Source organism: Ochotona curzoniae, unplaced genomic scaffold (genome assembly GCF_017591425.1).
Source record: "Ochotona curzoniae isolate NIBS_2020 unplaced genomic scaffold, NIBS_Ocur_1.0 scaffold_4701, whole genome shotgun sequence".
Classification (NCBI taxonomy): Eukaryota; Metazoa; Chordata; class Mammalia; order Lagomorpha; family Ochotonidae; genus Ochotona; species Ochotona curzoniae.
In genome coordinates, this window is record NW_024467122.1 from 63,986,630 (window position 1) to 64,014,397 (window position 27,768).

The 27,768-nt window shown below is 48.1% G+C and overlaps 1 protein-coding gene across 1 annotated transcript in view; it reads right to left on the minus strand.

The window, feature by feature from the left end:
- The window catches only part of MYO1E (myosin IE), a 194,525-nt gene extending 171,449 nt beyond the window's left edge, over positions 1 to 23,076 (minus strand). The window contains exon 1 of the mRNA XM_040969033.1: positions 22,686 to 23,076. Within this exon, the coding sequence (XP_040824967.1) occupies positions 22,686 to 22,688 (3 nt within the window). The 5' untranslated portion in view covers positions 22,689 to 23,076. The remainder of the gene's footprint in view (positions 1 to 22,685) is intronic.
- Positions 23,077 to 27,768: the final 4,692 nt, after the last annotated feature.

Sequence of the window (27,768 nt, forward strand, 5' to 3'; positions counted from 1 at the left end):
TGCCGCCTGCATGCACCAGCATCTCATATGGACACAAGTTCATGTCCTGGCTGCTCCACTTCCCATCCAGCTCTCTGCTAATGGGCCTGGGAAAGTAGTAGAGGATGGTCCATGTCCTTGGACCTCTGCAGCTGCACTGGAAACCCGCAAGAAGCTCCTGGCTCCTGTCTTTGGACCACTCCAATTCTTGCCACTGCAGCCATTTGGTAAGTGAACAAGCAGATGAAAGTATGCTCATTTTCAGTTTCCATCCAAATACTTCTAGATATCATTTATTTGGTAGATCTGAAACTACAAGAGCCAAAACTCAAAACAGAACTCCATGCTACAAATTTCCACAGGATAATTTTTATCTTACTACTGATACAAAAATAACAGATATGAAACTAGATAGCAATGGTAAAACCAACCTTGTTAGGCAAACAAGTTGTGCTGTCCATAATGACCTTGACTGTGACTTTTCTGAATATGTCAGACGTCATTTTTATTATGTAAAAGCACTATTTTATTTTCTACTATTTCACACTCGGCAAAAAATAGAGCTTTACCCTACAGTACCAGGCTTAAAAGAACATTCAGATTCCATAGCCTAAAATATCTTGCTTACAAAGTTCTTCCAGGACAAAGTAAGACCTAAGCTTAGAAACATCTTCACTTAGGTATTAAGGCAGATTACTTAAACATACTCCCCGCATCTCATATCCGTGATGTGGCTACTGTGGCTAAATTAAGCTCCCTTTTCTTCCTCCTACTCAACCAAGAAAGTCACCCGAGAGTGTAAATTAATCAAACCAAAACCTCCTGAAGGAAGCAAGCTCTGTGGTATTTCCACTTACAGCCACTACGTGTGACTACAGCAGGTGGCCCCTGTACTGTAAAGGAAAGCAACTAGAATGATTGAGGTCTGGGGGAAAAGGAATAAACTGCTCAGGAATCTGGTAAGCTCGCCCATGTACAACTGCATTTCTATTTTTCACTAATAGGACTGTTTTTCTTAACAGCCACACAAACAAGAGCAGAGCTGACATTTTCCTTCTACTTCAGAGAAGTGTTAAAATGTCTTACTCAGCACACAGGATGTTCCTGACTTCCCAGATCTCTGCCTTGGCGAACTTTCTGGTTTTTAACCTGCTGGTCAGTGAGAGGGCTGTGTCTATTAAAAACTCACAAAGGGATGCCATTTGCTGCAGGATGAAGCTGGGAACAGCGAGAGAGAGAGAGAGAGAGAGAGAGAGAGAGAGAGAGAGTTGTTTCCCTTGAGATTTAGCGCCTGCCCCCTCCAGGCGCACTCAGGAAACACCCACTCATCTCCCCTGGGTCCACTCAGGACCTTCTGTCTGGGTGCTCACCAGGGCCAGGGCTGGTGAAAAACAGGAGAGCAGCCACTCCCTGCCCAAGCTGGACCACTTCCCACAGGGGGAAAGAGCAAGGTCCACCCACACAGAGCACCACCCTCCTAGCTTAGGCCTCACCGTGGTGAGGATTTGGGGACTGAACCAGCAGGCGGAAAACCTGTGTCTCTCTGTTTTCCAAATAAAATGAAAATAAATTTTAAAACATGTTTGAAAAATTTAAAAAGATAACCCAAAACAGATACTCCAATGATGTCAGGCCACTGCAGATGCTTGCAGCCCCTATCAACGCGACTGGTTTGAGTCTGGCTCCTTCGCGTCTAATCATGCCCATCTTGGGAGACAGAAGACATGGCTCAAGTGCTTTAGTCCTGACCACCCACCTGAGAGACCGGGGCAGAGTTCCTGGTTCCCATCTTGGGTTTGGCCTAGTCCCTGCCATTGCAGGTATTTGGGGGAGTGAAGGAGTGAATGGAAGCTTTCTCTCTCTCGCTCTCTTTCTCTCTCCACCCCTCTTCTGTCACTCTGCCTTTTAAGTAAGTGAAAATAAAAAGAAAGTGGTAGCAACATTTTTCATTCATCTTGAATGACTTCCCTTTTGCAATCCCTTGCTTGATTTAAATCTTTAGGGAGCCTATCTCCTTTGGTTCTAAAGCATGGACTGGAATTGATGCTTTAAAGTAGATTTCATGTGTAGTAAGAGATATTTCCCTGGACCTAGTTAAGCAAACCTTGATCTTGTGGTCCTCGGGTGCACACAGAAATACTGGACAGGGCCGGTTCAGTGGCATATCAGATTACATCTCTACTTGGGATGCTGGCAACTTGTGTCCCAGCTGCTTCACTTTCAGTCCAGCTCCTTGCTTCTGGCCTGGGAAAGCAGCAGAGGATGGCCCAAAGCTGTGAGACCCCACACCCATAAGACCTGGAAGAGGCTCCATTCTCCCTGGTTCTAGATCAGCTCAGTTCCCACCTCTGGTTCACTCTCTAAATGGCCCCAGTGGATAGATCTTTCTCTCTGCCTCTCCTTCTCTGTAAATCTGCCTTCCAATAATTTTTTTAAAAAGGAGAAGAACATCCGAAGTGCCATGGGAAGTCTCCTGGCAGGAAGCTTCAGGGATCCGTGGGTGAGGTTTTGTTGAGCCTAGATCAAAAAACTGATCTATGAGTAAGACACGATGGGAAGATGTCTTGATAGATGGAACAAAGAATCATTTGTAACCATTTCATTTTCCTCCAGAATTGCCCATATGAACATCTGGGTATATGTACAAATGACTCCTATATTATTCTGGCTTGCAATTCTAATTTTCTAATAGAAGAGTCACGCTGCACAGAGCCTGGATAAAATCATGGATTCTGCCAAGTCCTATCTAAGACATTGCTTCCTTTAGTCCAGGTAAGGCTTTTCTTCATTCCCTAATTCACTGCCAACAGTCTACCCTATAAAAAGGGGTTCCCTGAACTCCCACCCTTTGGAAAATTTCAATTCAAAACCTCCTTTAAATTTCCCAGATAATTAGGGAGGACAGTGACCAGAAATGTTGAGAGGGATTTTGCAAGTAGGCAAACTACCCTACCCCAGTTCAATGAATGCATTGCCAATTATGTTTTCTATGGACAATGTCTGTTTTCTATGATGGGAGCGTAGCGTCCTGTATGGTGATATATTCTACATGTGCTGCTCATGCCTCCCCACAACTAAAAAATGTGAAAGCTGGAGGCTGGGCAGGTCAGCCAGAGGCATAGCTATTCTTCCGTGAAACACTACTAGGTTGAATCAATTGATTCCAATTTCCAAGTATTTCTTAAACAGACAGCAAGTAATTCTCTCAAAGAAAATCTGTTTTCTAAAAAAAAAAAAAATGGAGAGAAATGGTTTGTCTAGACTTTCATGGGCTAAGACTTGAATAAGCTAAAAAAATTGCAAGGGTGTGGGTATCTGGTTAAGATCCACTTGTGATGGCTGCCTCTAAAGGGAATTTTGGGGTACCTGGGCTCCAGTCGTGGTCCCCATCCTGATTCCATGCATACCCTAGAAGGCAGCAGTAATGACTCCAACAGCTGAATCCCTGCCACCCACATAGGAGACAGGATGGCGTTCTGGCCTGCCAGCTTTGGTCCTGCCCAACTCCAGCTGTGGCGGGCATTTGGGGAAGTGGATCTAGTAAGGTGGGAGCTCTCTGTGTAGCTCTCTCTGTATGCTCCTATCTGCTTTTCAAATAAACAAAATAACTTCTTAAAAACTTTTAAAAATACTGATGTGGTAAGTGTTTCGGAACAGCAGTCTGTAGCATCAATAGGAACCAGCAGAGTCCTCTGATCCCAAGCTTGACCCATGCCCCACGTGTGGCCCTGCACGCAGCCTCAGTAGTGCCTTTTATACTTTTCTTATTGACATTCCAATATTAACATCCCATAGCACTAGGTGAGAGAAGGCAAGTTATTCCTACTTCCCTTTGTAAAAAGTAAAATTGAAGTACAGAATTAAAGAATTTGCTCTACTTGGTTCCAGGAAACAATGAGGGAGGGAAAAAACCCTCTGATCACCAGACAGGCTCCCGCCTTCTACTCAGGGTGGAGCCCAGTCACTTGTGCTGTCTACTGACTCACCTCACACCAGAGCTGGAGGAGAGCCACCCTGAGTCACAGATTCCCCAACTAAAAACTCCACAACTGGGAGTTCCCAGGACTGAGCAGGGAGAAGGAAAAGAAAGTAGGTAAAACTCAAAAGGGGACAGCTGACAGCATCCATCATTCTTCAGCAAGCCATGAATGCTACAAGGAGGAACCAGATAATGCAGTACCTGCCATGGGGAACCACACACTTTCCTGAGGTGATGGGGAGAAGGGAGGCCAGGTCCAAAGCTCATCAGGGCACCTACCAGCTATGCTGTTAGAAACAAGGATTGTGCAAGGTGCAGGTTCCTGGAGGAATGTGGGAGAACAAAGGAGGAGGACAGTACATTCCAAAAAGTACCCCCCCCCCAAAAAAAAGTAAGTCATTGCTGACTTCTGGGGGTTTACTGTCTTCCTGGGCCATGAGACTCACACACAAGGATGAACTACAGTTCAGTTCAAAATAAATGTTCTCATGGTGAAAGCTACGGTTTAAAGATGGAAATGCTCTCTGAGCTAAATCCAGTTTCTAGGAGATGAACCTTCCCTTGGATCTCTAAGGACTCACTTAAATGGCAAGCAAGGGGAAGCAAAGACTAGTCATGGGAAAATGATCTGAACACAGCAATGTATTCCAGGCAGCCTGTAAAAATCCACAATCCATCATCCTTGATGGATCAAAGATTAGGTACAAACTCACAGCAGGGACAGGGCTGCGGCCCTCCTGGAGGACATATTCCAGAAAGATTACTGGGAAATACAGGTGCATGGAGGGGACTTGTGTGTAGTTTTCACCAAGAGAGAATGCATGTTGAGTTTTAGGCTATTCACAGTGGGAACGGAGAATGTGTGAGTGAGAGTGACAGGTGCCAAGCGGACTCTGGCGGTGTTGTTTATGAGAACCACAGTGGGCAAAGAGTAAAGACCACGTAAGAAAATTCCAAGATGGCTCCTGGCTAAGACCAAGCAGATTCAGAGATGACCCTCACAGCTGTGAAAAGAAAGGGAGAACTGCTGAAGACAGACTCCTAGGTGTGGGAGCCGGCAGGAACGAGGCAGGGCAAAGAATACAAATAACCACTTAGGGGAAAATGGGAGGCACAGTCTCTCCTGTCCCGGGTCTGGGGTTCTGAGTTCTTTCCAATGCCCTTCTGTATTTTCATGCTTACCTATGTCCCATTCTGAATTTCTTTCTTCCTTCTCTGGCCTAGCAAAATCTGCTCTTGGTCTCTTCAGAAGCTCTGAAAAATGCCTTATCAAGCTAAGCCTCCACCTGTGGCACTGGCATCCCACAGAGGTGCCAGCTTGAGTCCTGGCTGCTCCACTTCCGATCTGGCTCCCTCCTTGCGGCCGAGGAAAGCAGCAGAGATGGCTCAAGTCCTTAGGCCCTTGCACCCATTTGGGAGACCTAAAGGAAGCTCTGGGCTCCCGGCTTTGGATAGGCCCAGATCTGGCTGTTGAAGCCACTGGGGAGTGAACCAGTGGATGGAAGATCTCTCTCTCTCTAACTCTTTCAAGTAAAATAAATAAATCTTTACATATATATACATATACATATACATACATGTCTGAAAGACTAGTTCATAAGAATCAGTAATGGAAGTTTGGCAGCAGCAGTGGCCAGGCAGGAGGCTTTCTGGAATGAAAACTTCCCTGGTGTCCAGACCACCACTTAATCTGTTCACCATAAGGATACTTGGACTCCAAAAACGTCCAGCAGCAAAAAATTCCAAATCCTTGGAACTGTCCTTTCATTGTTTCTTGAGTAGGATAAGGAAAGAAGATTGGCTCTGTGGATTTCTGAAAAGCAGGTAAGTGTTGGTTCCAACAAGCTGAGCCTCTTCTTTCCAGCCTCGGGGCTGTCAGATTCACGAAAACAGCCCCAGACCCTGAAGTCTGCAGAGAGGGCTGGGCATGTGGTGCTGCAGTGAACTGGCTGCTAGAGATGAGCGCATCCCACAGCACACAGCTTGGATGAGAGTGCCAGCTCCACGGCCAGTTCCAGGAGGAGGCAGCAAGTGATGGTTCAAGTACACATGGGAGCCTGGGATGGAACTCCTGGCTCCTGGCTTCAGTCCTGGCTACTGTGTCTCTGTCTCTTGCTGTCTCTCTCTCCTGGCTCCTGGCTTCAGTCCCAGCTATTGGATCTCTCTCTTTTGCTCTGTCTGTATCTCTCTCTCTCCTGGCTCCTGGCTTCAGTCCTGGCTAATGGATCTCTCTCTCTCTCCCCTTCTATTTCTCTCTTTCATCTCAATCTCTCTGCCATTTGAGTAGAATGAAAATCAGAACAGCCTCAGAAACTGGGGAGCAATAGAAAACTCTTTATCAACATGCAATCCTGAATAACGCTTCCCAAAACAGCGATACCCTGCCTTTGAGTGATTTGTAACATGAAAACGTTCCACAAGATTTTTTAGCTCTGGAATCCCATCCCTCAGTTTGCAGGGAAAGCGAGCATTGCTTTCCTAAGGAGGGGGCATATCTACATCTAATCAACATCAGTGGATTCAAGCTCCTTCAGTCTTCACCTTTCTCTTTCCCCAAAGTCCAATTTTACCTGCATGAAGAACTACTACCCTAGGACATTATAAAGTCCTTTGAGCTAAAATGTCTCATTTACACTGAAATGACAGAAGCACACTTGCTACAAGAACTAGAATAGGGTCCAGCATGGTGGCACAGTAGGCTAATCCTGTACCTACAGCACCAGCATCCCATGTGGGCATCGGTTCTAGTCCCAGCTGCTCCACTTACAACAGCTCCCTGCTAATGGCCTGAGAAGGCAGTGGAGGATGGTCCAAAGCCTTGGGTCCCTACATCCATGTGGGAGACCCAGAAGAAGCTCCTAGCTACCAGCTGTTGCAAACCTTTGGGGAGTGAACCAGTGGATGGAAGATCTCTCTCTGCATAACTGAATTTCAAGGCAAATACATCTTAAATAAAACCTCTAGAATAGACTTTGATTTTTCATGAGCAAGGAAACAAATCTTTGGTACCTCTCTACACGCTGAAAGGCAAACCACAGATCTGTGGATGTGTTAGCTTTCGTGTGGCAAAGGATCACACGGAGCTCTGAAGTCCCAGACCTGAAGAATGTGAACAGACATGCCATCATCAAGATCAGGCTCCATCAAGAATCCACAACTTGTGTGCACAGAATGTGGATGGCTTTTTGTTTGTTTAATTTTCTTCTTTTTTCCCCTCACACCCCCAGAAAGGGCTCCCCCAAACTTCCAAAGAAACACGAAAAGCCAACATTCATAGCCACTCAAACCAAAGGAAACTCCAAGGCCCAAGGGAAAAATGACCTCTTCATGCAAATGAAGCTACTGGAATTTGCAAGGAGCAGAATAAACAAAACAATTAAGCTATTAGCTCCTCTCCAGTGAGTTATCTGGCCTCTGGAGCAGGAGAGTGGCTGGCCTGCCTCAAGCAAAACAAGAAGGCAGCTGAACCAGGACAATCTTCTGATCCTATCTGTCGATCTGGCAGTGATGTTTGATGTCAACAAAAACAGCCTAACCCCTCCTCCAACTCCAGGTCATAGGTCACCCTGGCCTCTGATGGCAGAACTGGCCAGAACAGCCTACTGCCTTCCTGCCAGCTGGACACCTGACTTGGAATGGCTCTTTTGGGATTTTAGGGAGGGGAAGGGACCTGGAGAGTTTTGTTTCCATTTCTGCCTGTAAACCACAGCACTACCCTTTGCAGATAAGCCAACACTGGTTGTGTGGCTTTGGGTGAGCCCCTGAGTGGACAGGGCCCTCCCAGCTCTCCTCTGCAGTCACTGCCTCCTGCCAGAGCTCCAATGAACCCGCTGATATCCTGGCTCTATTAAAAGCAAGCTCAAAAAGAAGTCCCCATGGATTTATGTGAGAGGGCTATTTTTATCTTTGAAAAAACAGTTCCAGTTTACAATCAGCTGTCTACAATAATCTACAGGCGCTCATCAATCAATCACTCGATCATTAGAGCTTGCCCGGCTGTGACCAAATTGACTTGGAAGGTTTCTGGCTCCCCAAGTATGTCTGGGCTAAAAGGGCGGAGTCTGCTTCAATCCCACAAGGTTGCCGATCCTACCAGATGCCAGACATTGCGTTCTAGGGGACGGAAATACAAAGCGGCGCCACTGTCTCCTTCAGGAGTTCACAGCTGAGTGAGACAGCACAATAAATATTAAATGAACAGACTATCTCTCCAACTGGCAGGCACCACTGGCCCCAGGTCTTGTCTATCTTCACTCCCCCATTCCTCCTCCAAGAGCCACTCCAAGTCTTCAGCCTAAATGTTCTAAGTGGTGGTCACAGGAGGCCCCAGGAGTACTTCCAACTTCCTCCCCTGCCACTCACACTGGAAGCCATTTCTTTGACTCTCTGGCAGATCTTAGAACACCTCATCCTTCTGCCTAGAGTTGAGCACTCAAAACAGCATCCAAACTGTTCCCCAAAAGGGGTAAGTCAGCCCATTTGATTCCTTGAGGAGCTCTAAGTCATAGATTTCGGGACAGCGCGATATTATCAAGTGTTGGATTATCTATGAATCTTTGTTTTCCAAAGAGAGAAGAGACGGAAAAATATCCATCTGCTGGTTCACTGCCTGGATAGCTGCAACATTCAGAGCTGAGTAGTCCCAAAGCTAGAAGTCAGGAGCTTCTTCCAGGTCTCCCATGCAAATGGCAGGTCCCAAGGCTTTGGGCCGTCCTCGACTGCTTTCCCAGGCCACAAGCAGGAAGCTGGATGAGAAGTGGAACAGCCGGGACACAAACCAGTACCCATATGGGATGCTGGCACTTATACACAGAGGATTAGCCAATTAAGCCATCATACTCATAGAAAAACACCTGTGAGTTTAAGCTCTGAAAGCAACCTGTCCTCCAAAAACCACAGGCATTAAAAGGCACTACAAATCCCCTTTCAATTCATTTAGTTCTTTCTTCCTTATATTTTCTCTGAGTATGTCTCGAACACCTGTACTTGAGAACAATTCACAGCTATGTAGCAACAGATTTCCATTTCCTAGGAGAACTGGCTTCCTTCTTGCATTTCTAAACAGTTGTTGTCCATTCTGGTTTCAACATTATGTCTGCATGATGAGTAAAGAAAGACACAGTGTGGAGGCAAGCAGGGCAGTGACCCAGCACAATGGCTCAATTACTAAATTCTTGCCTCGCATGTGCCAGGATCCCATATGGGTACCGGTTTGTCTCCCCAGTGCTCCACTTCCCATCCAGCTCCCTGCTTGTGGTCTGGGAAAGCAGCTGAGGACAGCCCAGGGCTGTGGGACCCTGTACCCACGTGGGAGACATGGAGGAAATTCCTGGCTCCTGGCTTCGGATCGGCTCAGCTCCAGCCATTGCAGCCATTTGGGGAGTGAACCAGCTGATGGAAAATATTTCTCTCTGTCTCTCCTCTCTGAAAATCTGATCTACCTTTCAAATGAAAACAAAGAAATCTTGAAAGAGAAAAGAACAGTAAGGCACTGAGATGACAGTCAGCTCTCTACTGCCTGCTGGAGATGAGCACCTCAGCTCCCAGGTGCCATCAGAGGACTGGTATTATCTTATTTTACACCCTCTCCAAGGACAAAGCAAAGGAAGCACAGGGCGAACCCACACACGGGACTGCTTCATCACTCTTTACATGCCAAGGCTCTGGTGGCATTCGAGGTGCAGGGTGCTCTCCCCCGACTCCTGTAGCTTTCCATTAGCTGAGTAGCCAAGCACAGCAGTTTCTTGGAGTGGATTTCAAGGGTGCGTCACCATGTTTGCACTCCACTTTAGCTCCTACGAGATGAATACCTGGTGGGCAGTTTTAAAGAATATCTACTCAGCCACAGCAGAAAGGAATATAAGCATTTTCCCCATTAATTATTAAAACAGTATGGTCACAAAACAGTAAGCACAAGAGGGAGTGGAGAGGAGAGGTTGGGACATAAGCGGAACAAGGAAGGACTCACGGGGTGGGTATTATGGTATGACAGCTGAAGCCAGCACTTGGGATGCCCACATCCCATATCAGAAGGCTGGTTCGAGTCCCAGCTGCTCCGTTTCTCAGCTGACTTCTTGTTAGTGCATCCCGGGAGGTACAGATGTTGGGTCAACTGTCTCAATGCACAGGAAAGCTGGATACAGTCCACAGCTCCCAGCTTTAGCCTGACCCAGCACTGAATGCTGTGGACAACTGGGGAGTAAGACAGCAAATGGAAGATACCTGCTCCCTCTGTTCATTCTGCCTTTCAAGTAGATAATACTTAAAAAAAAAAAAAAGTCAGGTAATTCTGCCTGAAAAGCAATCAATCTGAAGGAAAGACCAAAATATGTAAATAGCCATACGTCCTTTACAGATGTAATGCTATAGAACTTCGAAGAATCAGACAACTTGCAAACATGAGGCTCAATAAGGTGGAACTGAGGTTGGACCCTTCTAGGCTGAGAAAGGGGACTCCAACCAGACACAAGCTGGAGGTCCTGAACACCCAACCTGTATGTAAGAGAGCAAGTGGTTTCACGCAATTGATGGATCGAGTTGAGAAAGAAACTACGAGGTGGAGGGCCCAGTGTGGTAGCCTAATAGCTAAATTCTCACCTTGCATACGCTGGGATCCCATTAGGGTGCCAGTTCATGTCCCAGCTTTTCCACTTTCCATCCAGCTCCTGTATGGGAGACCCAGAAGACGCTCCTGGCTTTGAATTGGCTCAGCCCCAGCCACTGCAGCCACTTGGAGAGTGAGCCATTAAATGGAAGATCTTTTTGACTTTCCAATTAAAAAAAAAAATGTGGACTGAAACCCAATGGCAGAACAGAACCTATGGCACTAAGCCAGTGGTGGAACCCTGCAATTCCTGCTGCCTTTGGAGGGTGTAAGGGACACCCTTACCAACTGGCACTTATATACAATTGCTACAAAAGAACTCCAGGCTGTGATTCACAGCTTCAAACAGAGGACAGTGCCCCACTGTCTCGGTACAGCGGACAATGCTCCACACACAGGCAGCCCCACGCACTTGGAGAGCTGCTAAGCCAGGCTCCAGGGAAGACACAGAGGGGTGAGGAGAGCCCAGTGAGGAAGACGGGAGGTGTGAGGACAGGGCCCAACAAGGAGGACCCAGAGGAGAGAGGAGGAGAGAGCACCCCTTCTTCAAGTAGCCTTCAGCAGGCTCCCGCACTTTGGAGCAGGTGCTGGGTGTTTCCTGCCGCCCTGCTCCAGTCCTGCGCATCTCTGGTTCTTCCTTGTGGGGAAAGGTTGAAGAGACAGGAAGCTGTGGTGAGGTTGGAGGGTGGGAGAGAGAAAGAGCTGGAAGAGACTAACCCAATTTTCCTACAACCCAAACCTTAGTCCTAGATGCCAGAAAACACGGCACATAAAAATGCTCCCAAGTTCAGCAACTGGAGCCCAGCAATTTCCTTCTTATGCCTTCAGTTAGTAAATATTATAATTATTATCAAAGGATCTTCACTAGGGAAATAATAGACTTTCTATTCTTTACATAAAATTACAAGTTAGTGCTCCTCTTTGTGATCGCACACAAATGCGACGCCAGTGCTATGACCCTATGCTTTTGCTCTATCAGTACTCCGAAAAATCGGGTTAGTTTCCAGTGAAGAATACAGGGAAAGCAGTCCTGTCCTGCTCGCCAAGACCGTGGATTCCAACACTGCCAGCCCTGCCCATGGAAGGGACTGGACGGAACTGCAAGTAGAGCCCTCAGAGGACACCTCATGGAGAGGACTCCATTGTTCTGTAAAACAAACACCAAAGTCAAAGCTACTTGCCTAAGTTCTCTGAGACACACCCTTCTTCCAATCCAAAGGGTAGTTAGTTTTTGCCTTATTTAGAAGTCAGTGCAATACCGGAGAGGTTTAAGAATGAAATGCTCTGGACTGGTGTTGTGTTTCAGCAGGTTAGGACACCAGCATCCCCTATGAGCACTGGTTCAAGTCCCAGCTACTCCACTTGTGACCCAGATCCCTCATAGTGTGCCTGGGAAAGCACCAAAGGATGATTTTCGTGCCGGGGTCCCTCCAGCTCATGTGAGAGACCCAGATGGTGTTTCAGGCTCCTGTTGGGCCTGAATTGCCCTGGCCATTGTGTCCATTTGGAAAATGAACCAGTAGATTGAAGATCTCTGTCTCTCCCTGTAATTTTACCTTTTAAGTAAATTTAAATAAGGATGAAATGCTGTGATATATGAAATTTTCTCCAAAGTAAATCAAAGGAAGATAAGAATAGAGAAAACAAAATTGACCATGAGTTGTCTCGCTCCAACTGTGTAGCTTTAAATTTCGTAACAACTCTTTCCCGCCCACAACACACACACATACACACACCCTGGTGTGTTAATGGGTTTTTTTTTTTTTTTGAGTCTTGTACATAAAACTGAACTAATCCTAATCAATTCACATCTTACAGAGGAGCACACATCCAGCAGAGTCTCCGGCTCAGGAATACTTTTAATAAACATCTTGGTGACCTAAGGACTTTCAGTGAAGGGAAGTGTTCTGTCTGGGGTGAGGGATATTCTCCTCCAAGTGGACAGTCCAGCACTAGCCAGGAAGCCGACCTGGCCAGCAAGAAGTGCTGCCCCACCTTGCAAGGCTCAGGTTTGCCCCTTCTGTCATCCAGACTCATCTGGGCACAATTCAGCATTCTAAAACGTTAGCAGTTGTCACAGGGCTCCCTTTAATAGAGAAATAATAATTTTTTTTCTTCTCATTCCCTTTCACCTGTTCAATGAATCTGGCACTGGAGAATTAGACGGAGTATTTGTCAACACAGGAGATGAGGCCTTGGGAAAAGAGCAGTGAATGTATTGGAAACTGTAACTGAGCCCCTTTCTCACACCAATCCTGGACTTGCTGTGGTCCATGGGATTATAGTAAGCAGGATGCAAGCGGTGGCAGTGGCTTAGAAGATGTTTGTGTGTTGGAGCATGTACTCTGGCTGTTTTTAGGAATTCTGTGGTGTGACCACTAATATGTAAACAAGGCATGCCTGTTGTGACAAAAGCTACAAGGCAAACTCATCGCCGTTGCTCCAGCTGAAACTGGGCCAGCTACCAGACATGTGAGCGAGGCCACTCCAGATCACCCTTTCCCAGCCAAGCCACCAACTAACCACAGACATCAGATGAACCAGCCCAGATCGGAACTGCCCAGCCAATGCACAAAGTCATGAGAGAAAAAAACACCATCAAGTTTGGGATGACTTGTCACACCAAAAAAGCAACAGACATGACAAAGCAAGTAAAGATGGCTGAGTTGTACTGGAAATCCGGGGACTTCACACTCCGGCAGTTCTTTAGTCCATGGGACGAATCTTATGTCAACTGTCATGAAGATAACCCGACATCAATCCAAACTGACCATGTCCCCTGATATTCATCTTCACATGTTTGCTCCAACTCCTGCAGTAACATTACTTGGGATTCAGGGGGTTAGCAACTCAATCAAAGGATAAGACCTGTGTTTTTCATATACTTTTTTTTCTTAATTGGAAAAAAAAGTTTAAATGATAGAGAGCAACAAAGAACTCCCTATGTCCACACCACCCAGAGTTATACTACTTATGATCCTATAGGCTTTGGCTGTCCTTGTTACACAGGAAGCAAGTAAGACCTTACTAAGCCCCTGAGACGAGTAAGGGGAAAACAACAAACGACAGCAAGCATGGCCACAGCAGCCATGTCAAGTCACAACAGCATACGCTGCCGCTGATTCCATGGGGGCAAAGGGCCTCCTCAGAAGTCATCCATATCCAGAAGGAACTGGAACTTTTATTTCACACTATCAAGGTTGTAAATCCAGAAAGAAGAGAATAACACTCGGAACCTGACAGGCAGGTCAGGGATCACATGATACCACGGGTATATGCTGAAATTGCAAATAAAAACAAGGGCTTCCTGAAAAAAAGAGGGGGGGTCCACCGCGATAGCCTAGCAGCTAAAGTCCTCACCTTGAATGCGCTGAGATCCCATATGGGCACTGGTTCTAATCCTGGCGGCTCCACTTTCCATCCAGCTCCCTGCTTGTGGTCTGGGAAAGCAGCTGAGGACAGCCCAGGGCTGTGGGACCCTGCACCCACATGAGAGACATGGAAGAAGTTCTTGGCTCCTGGCTTCAGATCGATGCAGCACTGGCCATTGCGGTCACTTGGGGAGTGAATCATCGAACAGAAGACCTTCCTCTCTGTATCTTCTCCTCTCTGTATACTGGACTTTACAATAAAAATAAATAAATCCTCAAAAAAAAAAAAAAAAAAGACATATCCAAAAGGAGAAGTATCACCTTTGCAAAGAGGCAATGTGGAGCAAGGGCTGCCTGGGCCCACCCAGCCTCCGCTTCGACATCAAGTACAGCTGCTGCCTGGAAGAGGCAGACCCTGGGAACACAGACCACACTGTAGACCACTGACTTCGGGGGCCAAGAAGCTGCTGAGGAAGGAGATGAGGGTTCAGATGGAGAGGGAAGATGAGGAGCTAACCCCAGGAAAGTGCCAGAGAACCAAAACAAGCACTGTGAGCACAAAACAGGATCCAAGTGAGCCTGCAGGGGACTGAAGGACCCAAGTCGGCAGCAGGGCCAGTGAACGTGGAGGCCACGCGCACCCGGTCAGTAAAGGTGGGACAGAGCGGAGGAATAGGAGGCAGTGGCCTTGGTGGAGGAGGCTAGAGAACAAAGCTTCTTAGACTCAGGCTCAAAGGACAATGCTTTTCCACCTACCCCACCCCACCCGGCTGGGCGCCCCTGGCCAGCCACAATACCATCTTGAACAAGGCCTCAAAGGCCAAGAAAAGAGCTAATGGGGAGGGAGGGCAACTGGTGCTGGCTATCAGGCCTGATGATGGTAAAGGCAACAGACCCGGATGGCAGCACAGGGCAAGGTCAAGGGGTTCCAACCTGCTACATGTGCCACATATCCCAGACAACCAGCATTGCACCCTGAGCCAGCTGTGTGCCTTCTCAGACAACACGGTGGCAGCGTTTGGGCCCCATCCAAGCCCTTCCCTGTGTTGAGAGCCACAAGTTCAGCTGCAACTACAGGAAAAGTCTGGAGGACTTGGTGGTCCGTGTAGGTGGCCTTGGCACTGACCACCAGCATCCTCGAAGGGCAGCGGGATCAAGTGAGGGCTTCAGCTCATAGGATTTTCTTCTCTTCTGTGCCTGCACCAGCTCTGCAGCACCTCAGGGACCCGATCCCTCCTAGTAAGAGCTGCAACACTGAGCCACAGCTTGGCTAAGATAAGCAGAGAGTACTGAAGTCCCCCTCTGGAATACCCTTAAGTTATTTGCAGTTTGCAGCCTGTTCATGAGTTGGCCCACCTCCACTAGACACCTTTGGGTCAGGACCTGGGAGTGTGGACTGTATATCCCAAGCCTGCCCAGCTGCTCCAACTCTATATCCAAGAGGGGACTAACTCCATATGTTAGGAGTCACAGACGGTTGGGCAGTCCATTACTGACCAGAACAGTACACAAGTGTGGAGAGGGTTTTTGTATATGATTTAAGTAACCAGCTCTACTGGATTATTTCAGCACCATTAGAATATTATAAATATTCTTATATTTATATTATAAAATCCTTCCCCTTACCAAGGGGAAGGATTTATAGGACAAGTGGAAAATGCAGAGCATAGATGATATATTTGCCCCATAATTACAACTATATAAAAACAATGTGTGTTTGGATAAGTTGGAAGGAAACCCAAAGACATAAAAATAATTACTGTGTCAGAATATAATGGCACCATGGGTGAGTTCTTCTGAATTTATTTCTTGCAGACTTTTAAAGTTGACACAGTAGTGAATAAGAACTAAATACCAACCTTTCCCATCTCTTAGCAGGATTCATGAAGAGTCCCAGAAAGAAAACCACTTGGTCATGTCTAGACTCTTAAGGAAATAGATTCTAACCTACCACCATTTGGTGGGAAGGAAGAACCTTATTAAACTGAGATCAGAAAATGTGGATTCTGGCATCAGCTCAGCCAAAAACTAGTCACCGGAGGAGGGCAGTCATCTAATCCCTTTGGACTTCTCTACAAAGAAAAGAAAAAGGATTGAGGCGATAACGGTTAGCTGTTCGTTTTCTATGATGGGGTCTATGATTATAAAGGAGTACGGATAAATGTTAAACAAACACATCACAGCTCTGGTCACCCAAGAGAACGTGACCCTCTCACAGCAGAACTCGGTGGGCACAAGGCCGAACCTCTTCAGTGGGACTAAGTTTGCCCTCTATGAGGTAGAGTGTAACTTCTAGAAACAGCTGAAAGGTATCTGGTACGAAGTCTGCCAAGTACCACCGAGTTTGATGATTGGTCAGCCTGGGCACTAACACCTTCGGCCATCTAGGAGTTCACAAACTATTATTCCTAAGTACTTTGAACAAAGGCAATGAATGGCATTGTTCTCATTGTTGTAACTCAGAAGGGAAGACCAAGTTCAGCCCTGTGTACGGTTTAAGCTTTACAGTTTCTGAGAGTCAACAATATTATTTGAGAGACCATTCTTAACAGTTCTGCTTCTCTCAAGTGTGGCTGTCACGCAGAATATTCAAAAAAAAAATATTTTGCTAGGATGCCCAAAAACCTTTATCTCTGCCAACATAAATTCTGAAGCTGAGAGTCAAAACACTTTTGTTTACCATTATTACAGAATGTGCTTACAAGGCTGAGATGTTTATTTTTAATACCTTTGGCATTTAACTTTTAGCCTCTTATTTTCTCTGTAAATATCAAGTCCAAGCAAGGTAATTTTACAAATACATATATGAAAGACCCATTAGTGAGAAACTTACTTTTAATCACATAATGGGAAAAACACAAATTGCTGTATCTTTGTTAAAACCACTCAAACTTGGAAAATTGTGAATGTCTGTAATTTCTATCATATCCTACTATGAGGCTCGTAATATCTTCCACTTGTACACAAGCTTCAAATATTTCTGCTTTTGAAGTGGGTGAAAAGAGCTTTCCTAAGTAAACCAAGAAATGAGACCCAGCCCTAATATTATCAAGATATGCAAAGTACTATGGGTTCTTTCATTTAGCCTCATCTGAGCTCATGACATGCCAACATTAGGGAGAAGACCAGTCATATTCTGAGTCATCAAAAAGCTCATTATAGAGCCCTAAGGGGCAACTCCTCAAACAGACCCTAAAAATTCATGAGATTCAATCATGGAGGGAGAAATGAAAGAAGTCTATCCTGCGGGCCCGGCAGCATGGCCTAGCAGCAAAAGTCCTCACCTTGAACACGCTGGGATCCCATATGGATGCCAGTTCTAATCCCAGCAGCTCCACTTCCCACCCAGCTCCCTGCTTGTGGCCTGGGAAAGCTTAGAGGATGGCCCAAAGCCTTGGGACCCTGCACAGGAAAACCTGGAGGAAGCTCCTGGCTCCAGACTTCGAATCCACACAGCACAGGCCATTGCATCACTTGGGGTGTGAATCATCAGACGATCTTCCTGTCTCTCCTCCTCTCTATATATCTGACTTCGTAATGAAAATAAAATAAATCTTTTTTTTTTTTTAAAGATTTATTTTTATTATTTTTTTATTGGAAAGGCGGATATACAGAGAGGAGAGACAGAGAGGAAGATCTTCCGTCCGATGATTCACTCCCAAAGTGAGCGCAACGGGCCGATACTATGCCGGTCCGAAGCCAGGAGCCTCTTCTGGGTCTCCCACGCGGGTGCAGGTTCCCAAAGCTTTGGGCCGTCCTCGACTGCTTTCCCAGGCCACAGGCAGGGAGCTGGAAGGGAAGCGGGGCTGCCGGGATTAGAACCGGCGCCCATATGGGATCCCGGGAGTGCAAGGCGAGGACCTTTAACCACTTGCGCCACCGCGCCGGGCCCGAAAATAAAATAAATCTTAAAAAAAAAAAAAAGAAGAAGAAGAAGAAGTTTATCCTGCACCATTTGGGCCTGAGCATTTTTTTCACTGTAGGAGGGAATTCACAAATAAGCATAAATTCAGTCTGCGGTTTTGCCAGTCAATAGTGTTCAGGTAGCTCCCAACAGCAGCTGAAGCTTTTTCCCAATTTTAGTAGTTGAAAAAATCCATGAAAGAGCCATATCAAAGGAAGTTAATATAAGTAATAAAAAGATGGAGTTAAAAAAAAATGAATCCATGAGCCAAAAATATGAGGCAACTCCTTCTGTTTAGGAAGACATGGCGGGCAGGTATAGATGCGTCAGTACATGGCTAACTTCATCACGGCGGATGTGGCTGCCATGGAGACACTGATGCAGCGAGTGGACGCGAGGAAATACACTGAGAGTCGCAATAGTGGCCGCGTGCAACGGACAGGTGTGTCTGCCTGGATCCTCAGTGATGCTCAGATATTTCTCAATGTCAGATCTAATAGGAAAAGCTGCGTGTCCAGCTTCTCTTGAAAAATAAGATACTTTGATAGTATGGTCCATATAACCTTGGCAGCCTCTTTGATTGGACTGTGTGTTACTTAGTCATCCCCTAGAGGCCTGGTCCTACACACACACATCTGTGTTCTGGTTTCCATCCAGTCCACAGACACTGATGAGCGACAGTGCACAGTAAACTTCAGCTTTGGCAGCTGTCTGCCCTAGAAGCCCTGGGCTGACCCAACCACACCTGCCCCGAGTTTGACATCCTGGATTCCTGATTTTGCTCTAATCCTCTGCCTCCAGAATTTCTGTGCCTTATTCCATTCCTTCCCAGTTCTACTGGGTTGCATGATGTTGCTTTGTCCAGGAAGCTTTTAGCAATCTGGTAAACCAGTCAGTGGGAAGGAACAAGGCTACCTTCCCAGAATACAAACTGAAACTAAATTCCAGACCTTCTGAATACATTCCATGTCTTTATCAAAGGAATTTGCCTTCCTTCCAGTCAGCTCTCCATCAGAGAGATGGAGTTCTTACGTCTATTCCTGTATATTTTTACATGTAACATGTGCAAGTTACTCCTAAGTGCTGTACAAGTAAGGGGAAAAAAAAACAAATCTTGAAGATTTTCTGAGTCAGGGCTGAGCCAGGCCAAAGCCAGGCACTCCACCCAGGTCTCCCATAAGGGTGGCAGGGGCCCAAGCACTTGGGCCATCACATGTTGCTTTTTCGGGTATATTAGCAGGAAGCTGGATTGGAAGTAGAGGTGCCAGGACCTGAACTGGAATTCACATATGGGATGAAGGCATGCCAAGGTGGAGTTCAACCCACTGCAGCAGCGTACCTGCCCCTACTCCGACATGTCTGCATATTTGGCTCACACGTGCATCACAATTTCTGAGCCTGTAGTATGCAGCAGGCTGCCAACACAGGCTTCAGTCCTGTAGACAGTCCAAACTGGTCATGGTCACACAAACAGAACTTCTTTGCAGATTAGGATAAAACCAGATCCTGCTGAGGATATCTCAAATCTGTATTACTGTTAATTAAAGTCACTAGCATCACGGCTCAGAGGAGGAAGCCATCATCCGGGACACGGGCATCCCATAAACACACTAGTTGGAGTTATGGCTGTTCCACTTCCAACCCCAGTCCCCTGTTAATGTGCCTGGGAGAGCAGTGGAGAACGGCTGAGGTATACCTGGGCTCCTGCCACCCACATGGGAGACCTAGAAGAAGATCTTGGCCCAGTTACAGTCACTGTGGCCACTTGAGGAGTGAACCAGTGGGTAGAAGACCTCTCTCTTTCTGACTCTGCTTTTCAAATAAATACTTAATAAAATATTGTTAGGGCCGAGCGCAGTAGCCTAGTGGCTAAAGTCCTCACCTTGAATGCGCCAGGATCCCATGTGGGCACCGGTTCTAATCCCGATGGCCCCGCTTCCCATCAGCTCCATACTTGTGGCCTGGGAAAGCAGTGAAGGGCGGCCCAAAGCCTTGGGACCCTGCACCCATGTGGGAGATCCGGAAGAGGCTCCTGGTTCCTGTCTTCAGCTCGGCTCAGCTCCAGCCATTGCGGTTACTTGGGGAGTGAATCATCGGATGGAAGATCTTCCTCTCTGTCTCTCCTCCTCTGTATATCTGACTTTGCATTAAGAAAATTAATAAATCTTTAAGGAAACATATTTTTTCAAAAGCCAAAGGAGACTTTTTGCACATTATTAAGTTACATTCATTAGTGTATTGCTTTTTTTTAATTTACTTCTTCAAGTCTCCTATAGAAAACATGCAAGTAACTTCTGCGTGGGGGTGTGCTTGGCTTTCCCAGGATGGAGTGTCCCAGAGTCAGTTTTCAGGAGGAAGTCATGAGATGAACTGCAAACTGTATACTGTGTTCCTGAGTCAGAAAACGACAGTCTTCCTATGAGTCACAGCAGAGAGTCTGGGGAGGCTTTGGGGACAAGCAGAGAACCTTGTTAATGTATTACCAGGTTTCTGTACCCTCTACACACACACACACACACACACACACACACACCAGGCCACAGGACAGGTGCCCTCCCTCCTGCCCGGCCAAGGACCTGTGACGCTCACTCACTCTCAGCCACACCCACTGACAATCAGGTCCCTTCCCTTCCGGCTCTTAGCAGCTAAGGGACACCACTGGGCAGGCCCAGACAGCACAGGGAGGGAAGCAGCATCCGCCCGCACCGATTCTGACGTTACCTATTAGCACTGCGGCTTCGGATTGCTGACGCTCTAAGGCAAGTATCAGCTAGGCTCACAAACAGACCTCACAATTCACACCAGGGCAGAAGCGATTCGTCCCGTTTTGGCCAAGTTACACTGGAGCCGGTGGATCTATCCAGGGCACTTCTCCCATTTCAGGACAGCCCAGTCGGTTCCACTCTCCGGCCAGTGGCCACAGACACCCTATCTGATGCACAGAGTCCCCTGGCGGCCCACAACCTGCCCATCTCTGCCCGTGGCAGACAGCCCAACCACAGGGAATCACACCCTGACCTTGCTCCTGGAACCTCCTCCTTCGCCTCCACCTGACCCACCGCCTACTTCAACCGCTGCTAAACCCAGCACCGAGTTCCTGAAGTTCCCTCCCTTCCAAAAGATACCCTTTCTTCTTGCCCAGCCCCGGGTGGAGGGAGGGGTGGGGGGAAGCCCTTTTGTGAGGAAAGTTCATTTTCCTAAGGCACTACTTAGTTAACATTCAGTAAGATCCTTGAAGCTCCTGACATCAACACATAGATTTTTTTTTTTTTAGAAATATTGAGCCACGGAAAATAATTACAGCAATTCTAAATCAGGAGGACTATCACATTGCTGAAACCCAAGTGCCTCATGATTAGGTAGTGCCACCAAACCCCGATCATTGTAAATGGCACTCCACAGGGGTGCCACACGAATGTGCTGTGGGCTGACTGACCTTTCTCAAGATTTATCTTTATTGGAAAGGTAGATTTACAGAGAGAAGGACCTTCTGTCCGCTGTTTTACTCTTAAAACCTCAAAACTGAAAAAGGAGATGTACCCACAGGCAGGTTTTTTTCTCTTCAATTGGGGTGATGTAATTTGGGACCAGGTAAGAAAGCAAAAGTTTGGGTCAAGAAGTTTTTTGTTTTTCGTTTTTTCTTTTTCCTTAACTTAAACTCTGTGCCCTTCCGGATATAGATTTTTTTCCAAAATGAGGTGGGTATCATTTTGACACAGCTAACTCCCAGCTCCCAGCAACAACCCCGTGAGCTTGAGTTCGGCCACCTAATTAGGATTACTGAAGAAGCAGCAAGCACGGAAAGCCCAAAGCCTTCAAGTTGAACTTCTCCCTTGTTTTCCCTGACGGACTGTCCATCTCCTCCAGGGTCCTGGCATTTTGTGTCTCGCCAAGTGCACCACACCAAAGCCCAGGGGAGGCAGCTCGAATTCCCGGCAGGGAGGGGGCGCGTGGTCGGGCTGGGGAGCTGGGAAGTCACCGCCGAGCTGGTGAAAGCCAGCTGCCAATCCCCAGATTCCGGACCGCCAAGGGGGTAGGCACAGCCGCTGCTGCACACCGGCGAGGGCTCCCTCCAGCGCAAGCCGCGAGCTGCTAGCCGGGTCCTCGCGGACACCTCGCACTGTGGGGCAGGGCTGGGGTCCTCCCACAGGAGGTGTTTACTCGGTCTCCCCGGTACCAAGCCCCCGAGGGACCTGCGTCCACTCCACGGACCCCGGGCCGGTGTGGCCCTGGTTTGCTCCGGGTCACTTTGGCTCTCAGCAAGCCTGCCCACCGCCAGGTGATCGCGCTACCTGGCGCCTAGCCGCGCGTCTTTGTGCGGCCACGCTTGTCCCTCGCCCCGGCAGGCTGGGCCGCCTCCGGTTGGCGGGTGGGTGCCAGGCAGGACAGCTGCTGCGGGCTCTGCCGGGCCACCCTGCCAGGCGGAGAGGACAGTAGGCAGCCCGCGAGGGTGCTCGCCGCGGGGGAGAGGGTGAGCGAACCTCACGGAGCCCGGCCGAGACTGTACATTCCCTGCAGCCACAAGGGGATCCCGTCCGACAGCCGTGCCCCGGGAACCAGAGGTGCCCACGCTCCGGCTGCAGACAGCTGGCAGCCATCGCCAACCCGGACACAGAAAGTTGTGCGACGCAGCAAACGACTTGAAGGAAAAGTTTTCCTTGGCCCTTCACTCCCTGTCCGCGAGTCCCGAGTTTGGGAGAGAGGCAGAGAGCCCGAGACGTGCCGGTTCCCGCGTCCACCTTCTCGGCACGGGGGTCCCGGGCAGCGCGCCCAAGGTGGGTACCGCGCTCCGGGGCTTCCTGCCGGTGCCAGGGCCGGGCGTCCCGGGACGCGGCGCGGCCAACTCACCATGGTGACTCGCGTCGCGGTCGCGCCTCCGCCGGTCCGGCTGCCGGGAAGCTGGCGCAGGAACGCAGCAGTCTCCTAGGCGAAACTTCAAAAGTTGGTTCCCGTGGCCAAAAACAGGCTCCCGACACCCAAGCACTCAGAGGAGCCAATGGGAACCCGGCGGGGACTGCATCCAGGCGGGCTCGGCGGCGCTAGGTGAGGGAAAAGCCGGGGGCGCCCTAGCAGGCGGGGCGCATGCTGGCAGAGAGAGAACTGGGGGGGTCCACGGAGACCCGGCGACAGGCGCACGGCTAAACGGAACCCGAGGCGCTCGGCGCGGCTGCCCGGCTGCCCGGCCTCACTCCTCTTTCTTCCCCCGACTTAATCCGTGTACTCTTGTGGTGAAGCCTCGGCTCGGCCCGGGCAATCTGTCCATAAATGGAGAATTCAGCTCCAGCGCGGCCAATCAGGGCTTGTTTTGGCGGCGTCACTCCTCAGGGAGCCGGCGGTAGCCAACGGGCGTGCGGCTGCTGGAGTTTCCAAAGCCCTCTGGATCCTGTAGTCCGGCCGTGCGCCCCGCCAGCCCGCCTGGAACGCTGCGGACCCGGCTCGCTCCTGGGGGCAACGGACCGGGAAACCCTCTGTGGAGAAGAATTAAACCCCTCCTGCTGGACATGGATAATGGCCTTCTTTGCTTAAAAACAACTCTTTTTTTCAAAAGTTACAGTTACAGCCCAAGTTGAAATGGCACAATATTCCTAGACTTTTTTTTTTTTTTGAGGAAATATTTTATCAGCATCAAGAATCAGAGTGGTGGCAGCAGCCCAAAGGAAATTCTTTTCCTTTCCGAAGTCTGGACCGTGAGGCAAGTTAAAAATAAGCACACACCGCCTTCCCCTCCCCCCATCCATCAACCCTTCCTTTTACCTGAACTTCCGTGGAAAACAAAGCGAGGTGGGCTTTTTTGTTTGTTTGTTTTTAAATATTTTGTTGGCGGGGATGTTGCACGTGCAGCTAGCCGAAGGAAAAGGATCCGTGTGGGAAGAATTCCTGCTCCCCACACCCTCGCCCTCCAGGAATCTTTTGGAAACGGACCTGGGATAGTGCCTTATTCCGGAGTGTCAAGTTTCAGGAAATCAGGTGGACCCTGAGAAGTTGAGGGGGTTGGGTGGACTCCTGGGGTCAAGATAGGAGGTCTGACTTGATCCTTGGGAGGAGGGAGCAGATTTGGTGGGTCATGCCCAGGTGGCTCTGGGATCTGTAAGAGATGAGTTGCGAGCACTTCAGAGCGTAGAGAAGCTGGGAAGCAAGGAAGGACTTTACTTCCTCAAGTTCCTTGCAGTCCTTGGCTTGAATGCAGGATTGTAGATCTGAAAAGAGTATGAGGAATGGTGGTGGGAGAAAAGCACAGTGCATCCGCGCAACTGAGTGTGCTTCCTGCTTGGGAAGAGAGGTCCTGGCACTGACTGACAGGACACACACCCTGCAAACACCCTGGAGCGAAAGGAGCCAGGTGCAACAGTAAGGCCACAGCATAACTGCCTTCCTGCAAAAGCTGCAGATATGACAACAGCGAGCAGATGAGTGGTTTTCCAGGAACCTGAAAGAGCCAAGAAGGGAGTAACTAACTCTTAGTGGGTGTTCTTATAGAGGTAATGCAAATATTTCAGAATCAGAGAATTGTGTAAAACTGTAAATATACTAAGTACCCCTGATTCTAAAAGTGTAGATCTTAGGGTATGTGGATTGTGTCTCAAGTTTTGAAAGGGGAAGAAAATCATATTGTCCAAATGATTATGCTAATAATCGATGATTCATGCCATTAGGCCATTAAGAGAAGTGCACAGCTTGACCCTGTGGATATGGCCCATCTTTGTCCTCCCTAAACCTGTAATTTCAGAGGGTGTGTGGAGTCGGGGAAAATGATCAATTAAATCGTTACAGGGGAGAAACAAACAGAATGAGAAGGACAGTGGTTTTGTACAAGCAATCGCTGAATGTGGCGTGCTAGCTGAGGCCAGGCAGCTGGCTGCTGTACCTGGCAGGCACTGGAACTGTGCTAGATATGGTCCAGATGCGTGCAGACATGCTTCACTGGGTTCTCTGTGCTTCTGAGGGGAATGGCAGCTAGGGCATGGTATAACCACGCCTTGGGATGCCCGCATCCCGTACTGCAGCGCCAAGGTGACAGTTGCAGCTCCATTTCTGATTCTGGCTTCCTGTCTATGAGGAATCTGGGGTGAGTGATGACTCAAGTACCCAGGTCCCTGCCGCCCACCAGGGAAACCCACATGGAACTCTGGATTCATGGCTTTGGCCAAAGAGAAATTTAACTTACCAAAAAAGAAATTTGAGGTGCTGGAACCATGGCTTAGTGAGTTAAGCCCCTGCTCGCAGTGCCAGCATCCCATAGGAGCACCGATTCATGTCTCAGTTGCTCTACTGCTAATCCAGCTCCCTGCTACTGGCCTGGGAAAGCGGTGGAGGATGGACCAATGCCTGGGCTCCTGCATGCACATGGGAGACCTGGAGAAAGCTCCTGGTTTCAGACCAGCCCAGCTGTGGTCGTTGCAGTCATTTGGCGAGAGAACCAGCAGATGGAAGAGTCAACCTCCTCCTCCTCTCTCTGTAACTTTGCCTTTCAAATAAAAATATTTTTTAAAAAAACCATTAAACCTTAAAAGAAAATTGGATTCACTAGTAGTAACTACCTTCTTGGTAGTTTCTAAGAAGCTACTTAGGTTGGAAATGACGCATTGCCTAGTCTGTCATGCCAGGCTGGAGCCCGGGCCCTGTCTGAGTCTCCCACGTGGGTGGCAGAGACCCAATGACTAGGACCATCTTCTCTTGCTTTCCCAGGTGTGTGAGCAGAAAGCTGGGTCAGAGGTGGAGCAGGATTCGAACTGGTGATCATATGGGATGCAGATGTCAGCTTAAACAGCTGCACAGGAGCCATATAGACAGGGCTTTGGTAAAGGTATACGTTTATGTTCCCTTTTCACGTTTTTGTACTGTGTTCCCTTTCCAGATTGAAATAGTGTGTGTGTGGGGGGGGATGGGTGTTTAAGTTATTGCTCAGGTTATGAGACTCAGTCATATGTCAACCTAAATTGGAAGGCTTTTTGTTTTTATGAAAGTCACAAACGGAGATTTCCCATCTTCCCGTGTGCCTGCAGCAGCTGAGGCTGGGTCAAACGGAAGCCAAAGCAGGGAAACTCGGTCCAAGTGTGTCACCGCCGTGGTGGGATCCAGCCACTGTCACCTTCCCCTGCTGCCTCCTGGGGTGCACACGAGCAGGGCTAGGCACTCGGATATAACCTGTCAGTATCCCAAGTGATGCTTTGACTAGTATGCCACTTGTGCAGCACAGCCTGGGTTTTCTCTTCACTGCCCGTAAGGCTTTAATTTCTCTGAGCTTTGTTTCCTTTTCTATAAAATAGGTGGACGAGCCTATAAAATGAAGTGGATTTAACAGTGGTCCACAAATGTGGAATTATTTGTCCTTCTACCTATACCATGTGGTCTGGTCCAAGAATTAAGACCTGGAGCCCCTGGGAAGGTCAGGTGGACAGTGGCCCCCTGGGTTGCACACCAAGTCATAGGTGTTGTGGTGTGTGTGCCTTTTTCCTTCCGTCAGTCAAGCACTTTCTTCAGATTCTCAAAGAGGCCGCAACTACCAAAGTGATGGGAGCTGTAGCTCTGGGTTCGACTTTTTTGAGTCTTCATCTCTATGCTTGGTTTTTATTGAGAGATCTAGATTGGGACTGAGTCTGATGCTTTAAAGGTGCACACTCTGGGACCAACAGCGCAGTCGGTTAAGCCTCCATGTGTGGTGTCAGCAGCTCATGTGGACGCTGGTTCAAGTCTCAGCTGCTACACTGCCGATTCAGGTTCATGCTAATGAGCTGGGAAAGCAACAGAGGATGACCCAAGTGCTTGACCTCTTGCACCCGTCTGGTAGACCCAGGAGGAGCTCTTGGCTCCTCTTTCCTGGCTTTAGACCAACCCAGATCTGATCATTGTGGCCATTTGCGGAGTGCACCAGCAGATGCAAATCTCTGTGCAATTGTTTTTCAAATAAATAAATATTTTAAAGAAATAAAGGTATAGACTCGGAACCTATTAGTTCACAGTGTGAGTATGGAGTGTGATGTGTGATCATAAAACATAGACTATAATTTCATGAAGCGCCTGGCCAAGCCCCGCCCTGCTCTCTCCTGACCATAGGTGCATTGTCAGTTTGGGCTGCAATGACCATCAATCCTGGTAAAGCTGGAAAGACCTAGTTTATGTTTCTATCCCAGGGAACTTATTAATTGTATCCCTCATTTAGTTCCCAAAAAGCTGATTGGGTGATAAATTAGAAGATCACCATAAGCTTTTGGCTAAATTGTGTTTTTAAAACTTTTTACATTTTGAGCCCAACACAATAGCCTAATGCCTAAATCTTCTCTGCACATCCTCTGGGGTCCCATATGGGCACTGGTTCATATCCCAGCTGCTCTTCTTCCCTTCTAGATCCCTACTAGTGGCCTGAGCAAGCAGTAGAGGACAGCCCAAGGCCTTAGGACCCTGCATCCACATGGGAGACCCAGAAGAGGCTCCTAACTCCTGACTTCAGATCAGCTCAGTTCTGGCCATTGTGGCCACTTGGGGAGTGAATCATCAGACAGAAGGTCTTCCTCTCTGTCTCTCATTTTCTCTGTAATATCTCACTTTCCAATAAAAATAAATAAATAAATCTTAAAAAAAAAAAAACACCTACCCACCTTCCTCACCTTTTAAGTCTTCCTGATCTGCATCTATTTTATTGTAGTCTCAGAAATAGATTTTCAGGGTGGACACTGTAGCACAGTAGGCTAAGTTGCCTCTGGGCACATCTGCCTCCCATGTTGCAGTGCTTGCTTCAAGTCTTTGCTACTTCACTTTCAGTCTGGTTTCTTGTTAATACAACCTGGGAGGCAGTGAATGACAGCCCAAGTGCTTGTACCCCTTCCACCCATCTGGGACCCAGTCAGAGTTCTTACCTCCTGGCTTTAGTCTAGCCCAGTCTCGGGTGTTGCAGACATTTGGGAAGTGAGTGGAAGATCTCCCTTTCTCTGTC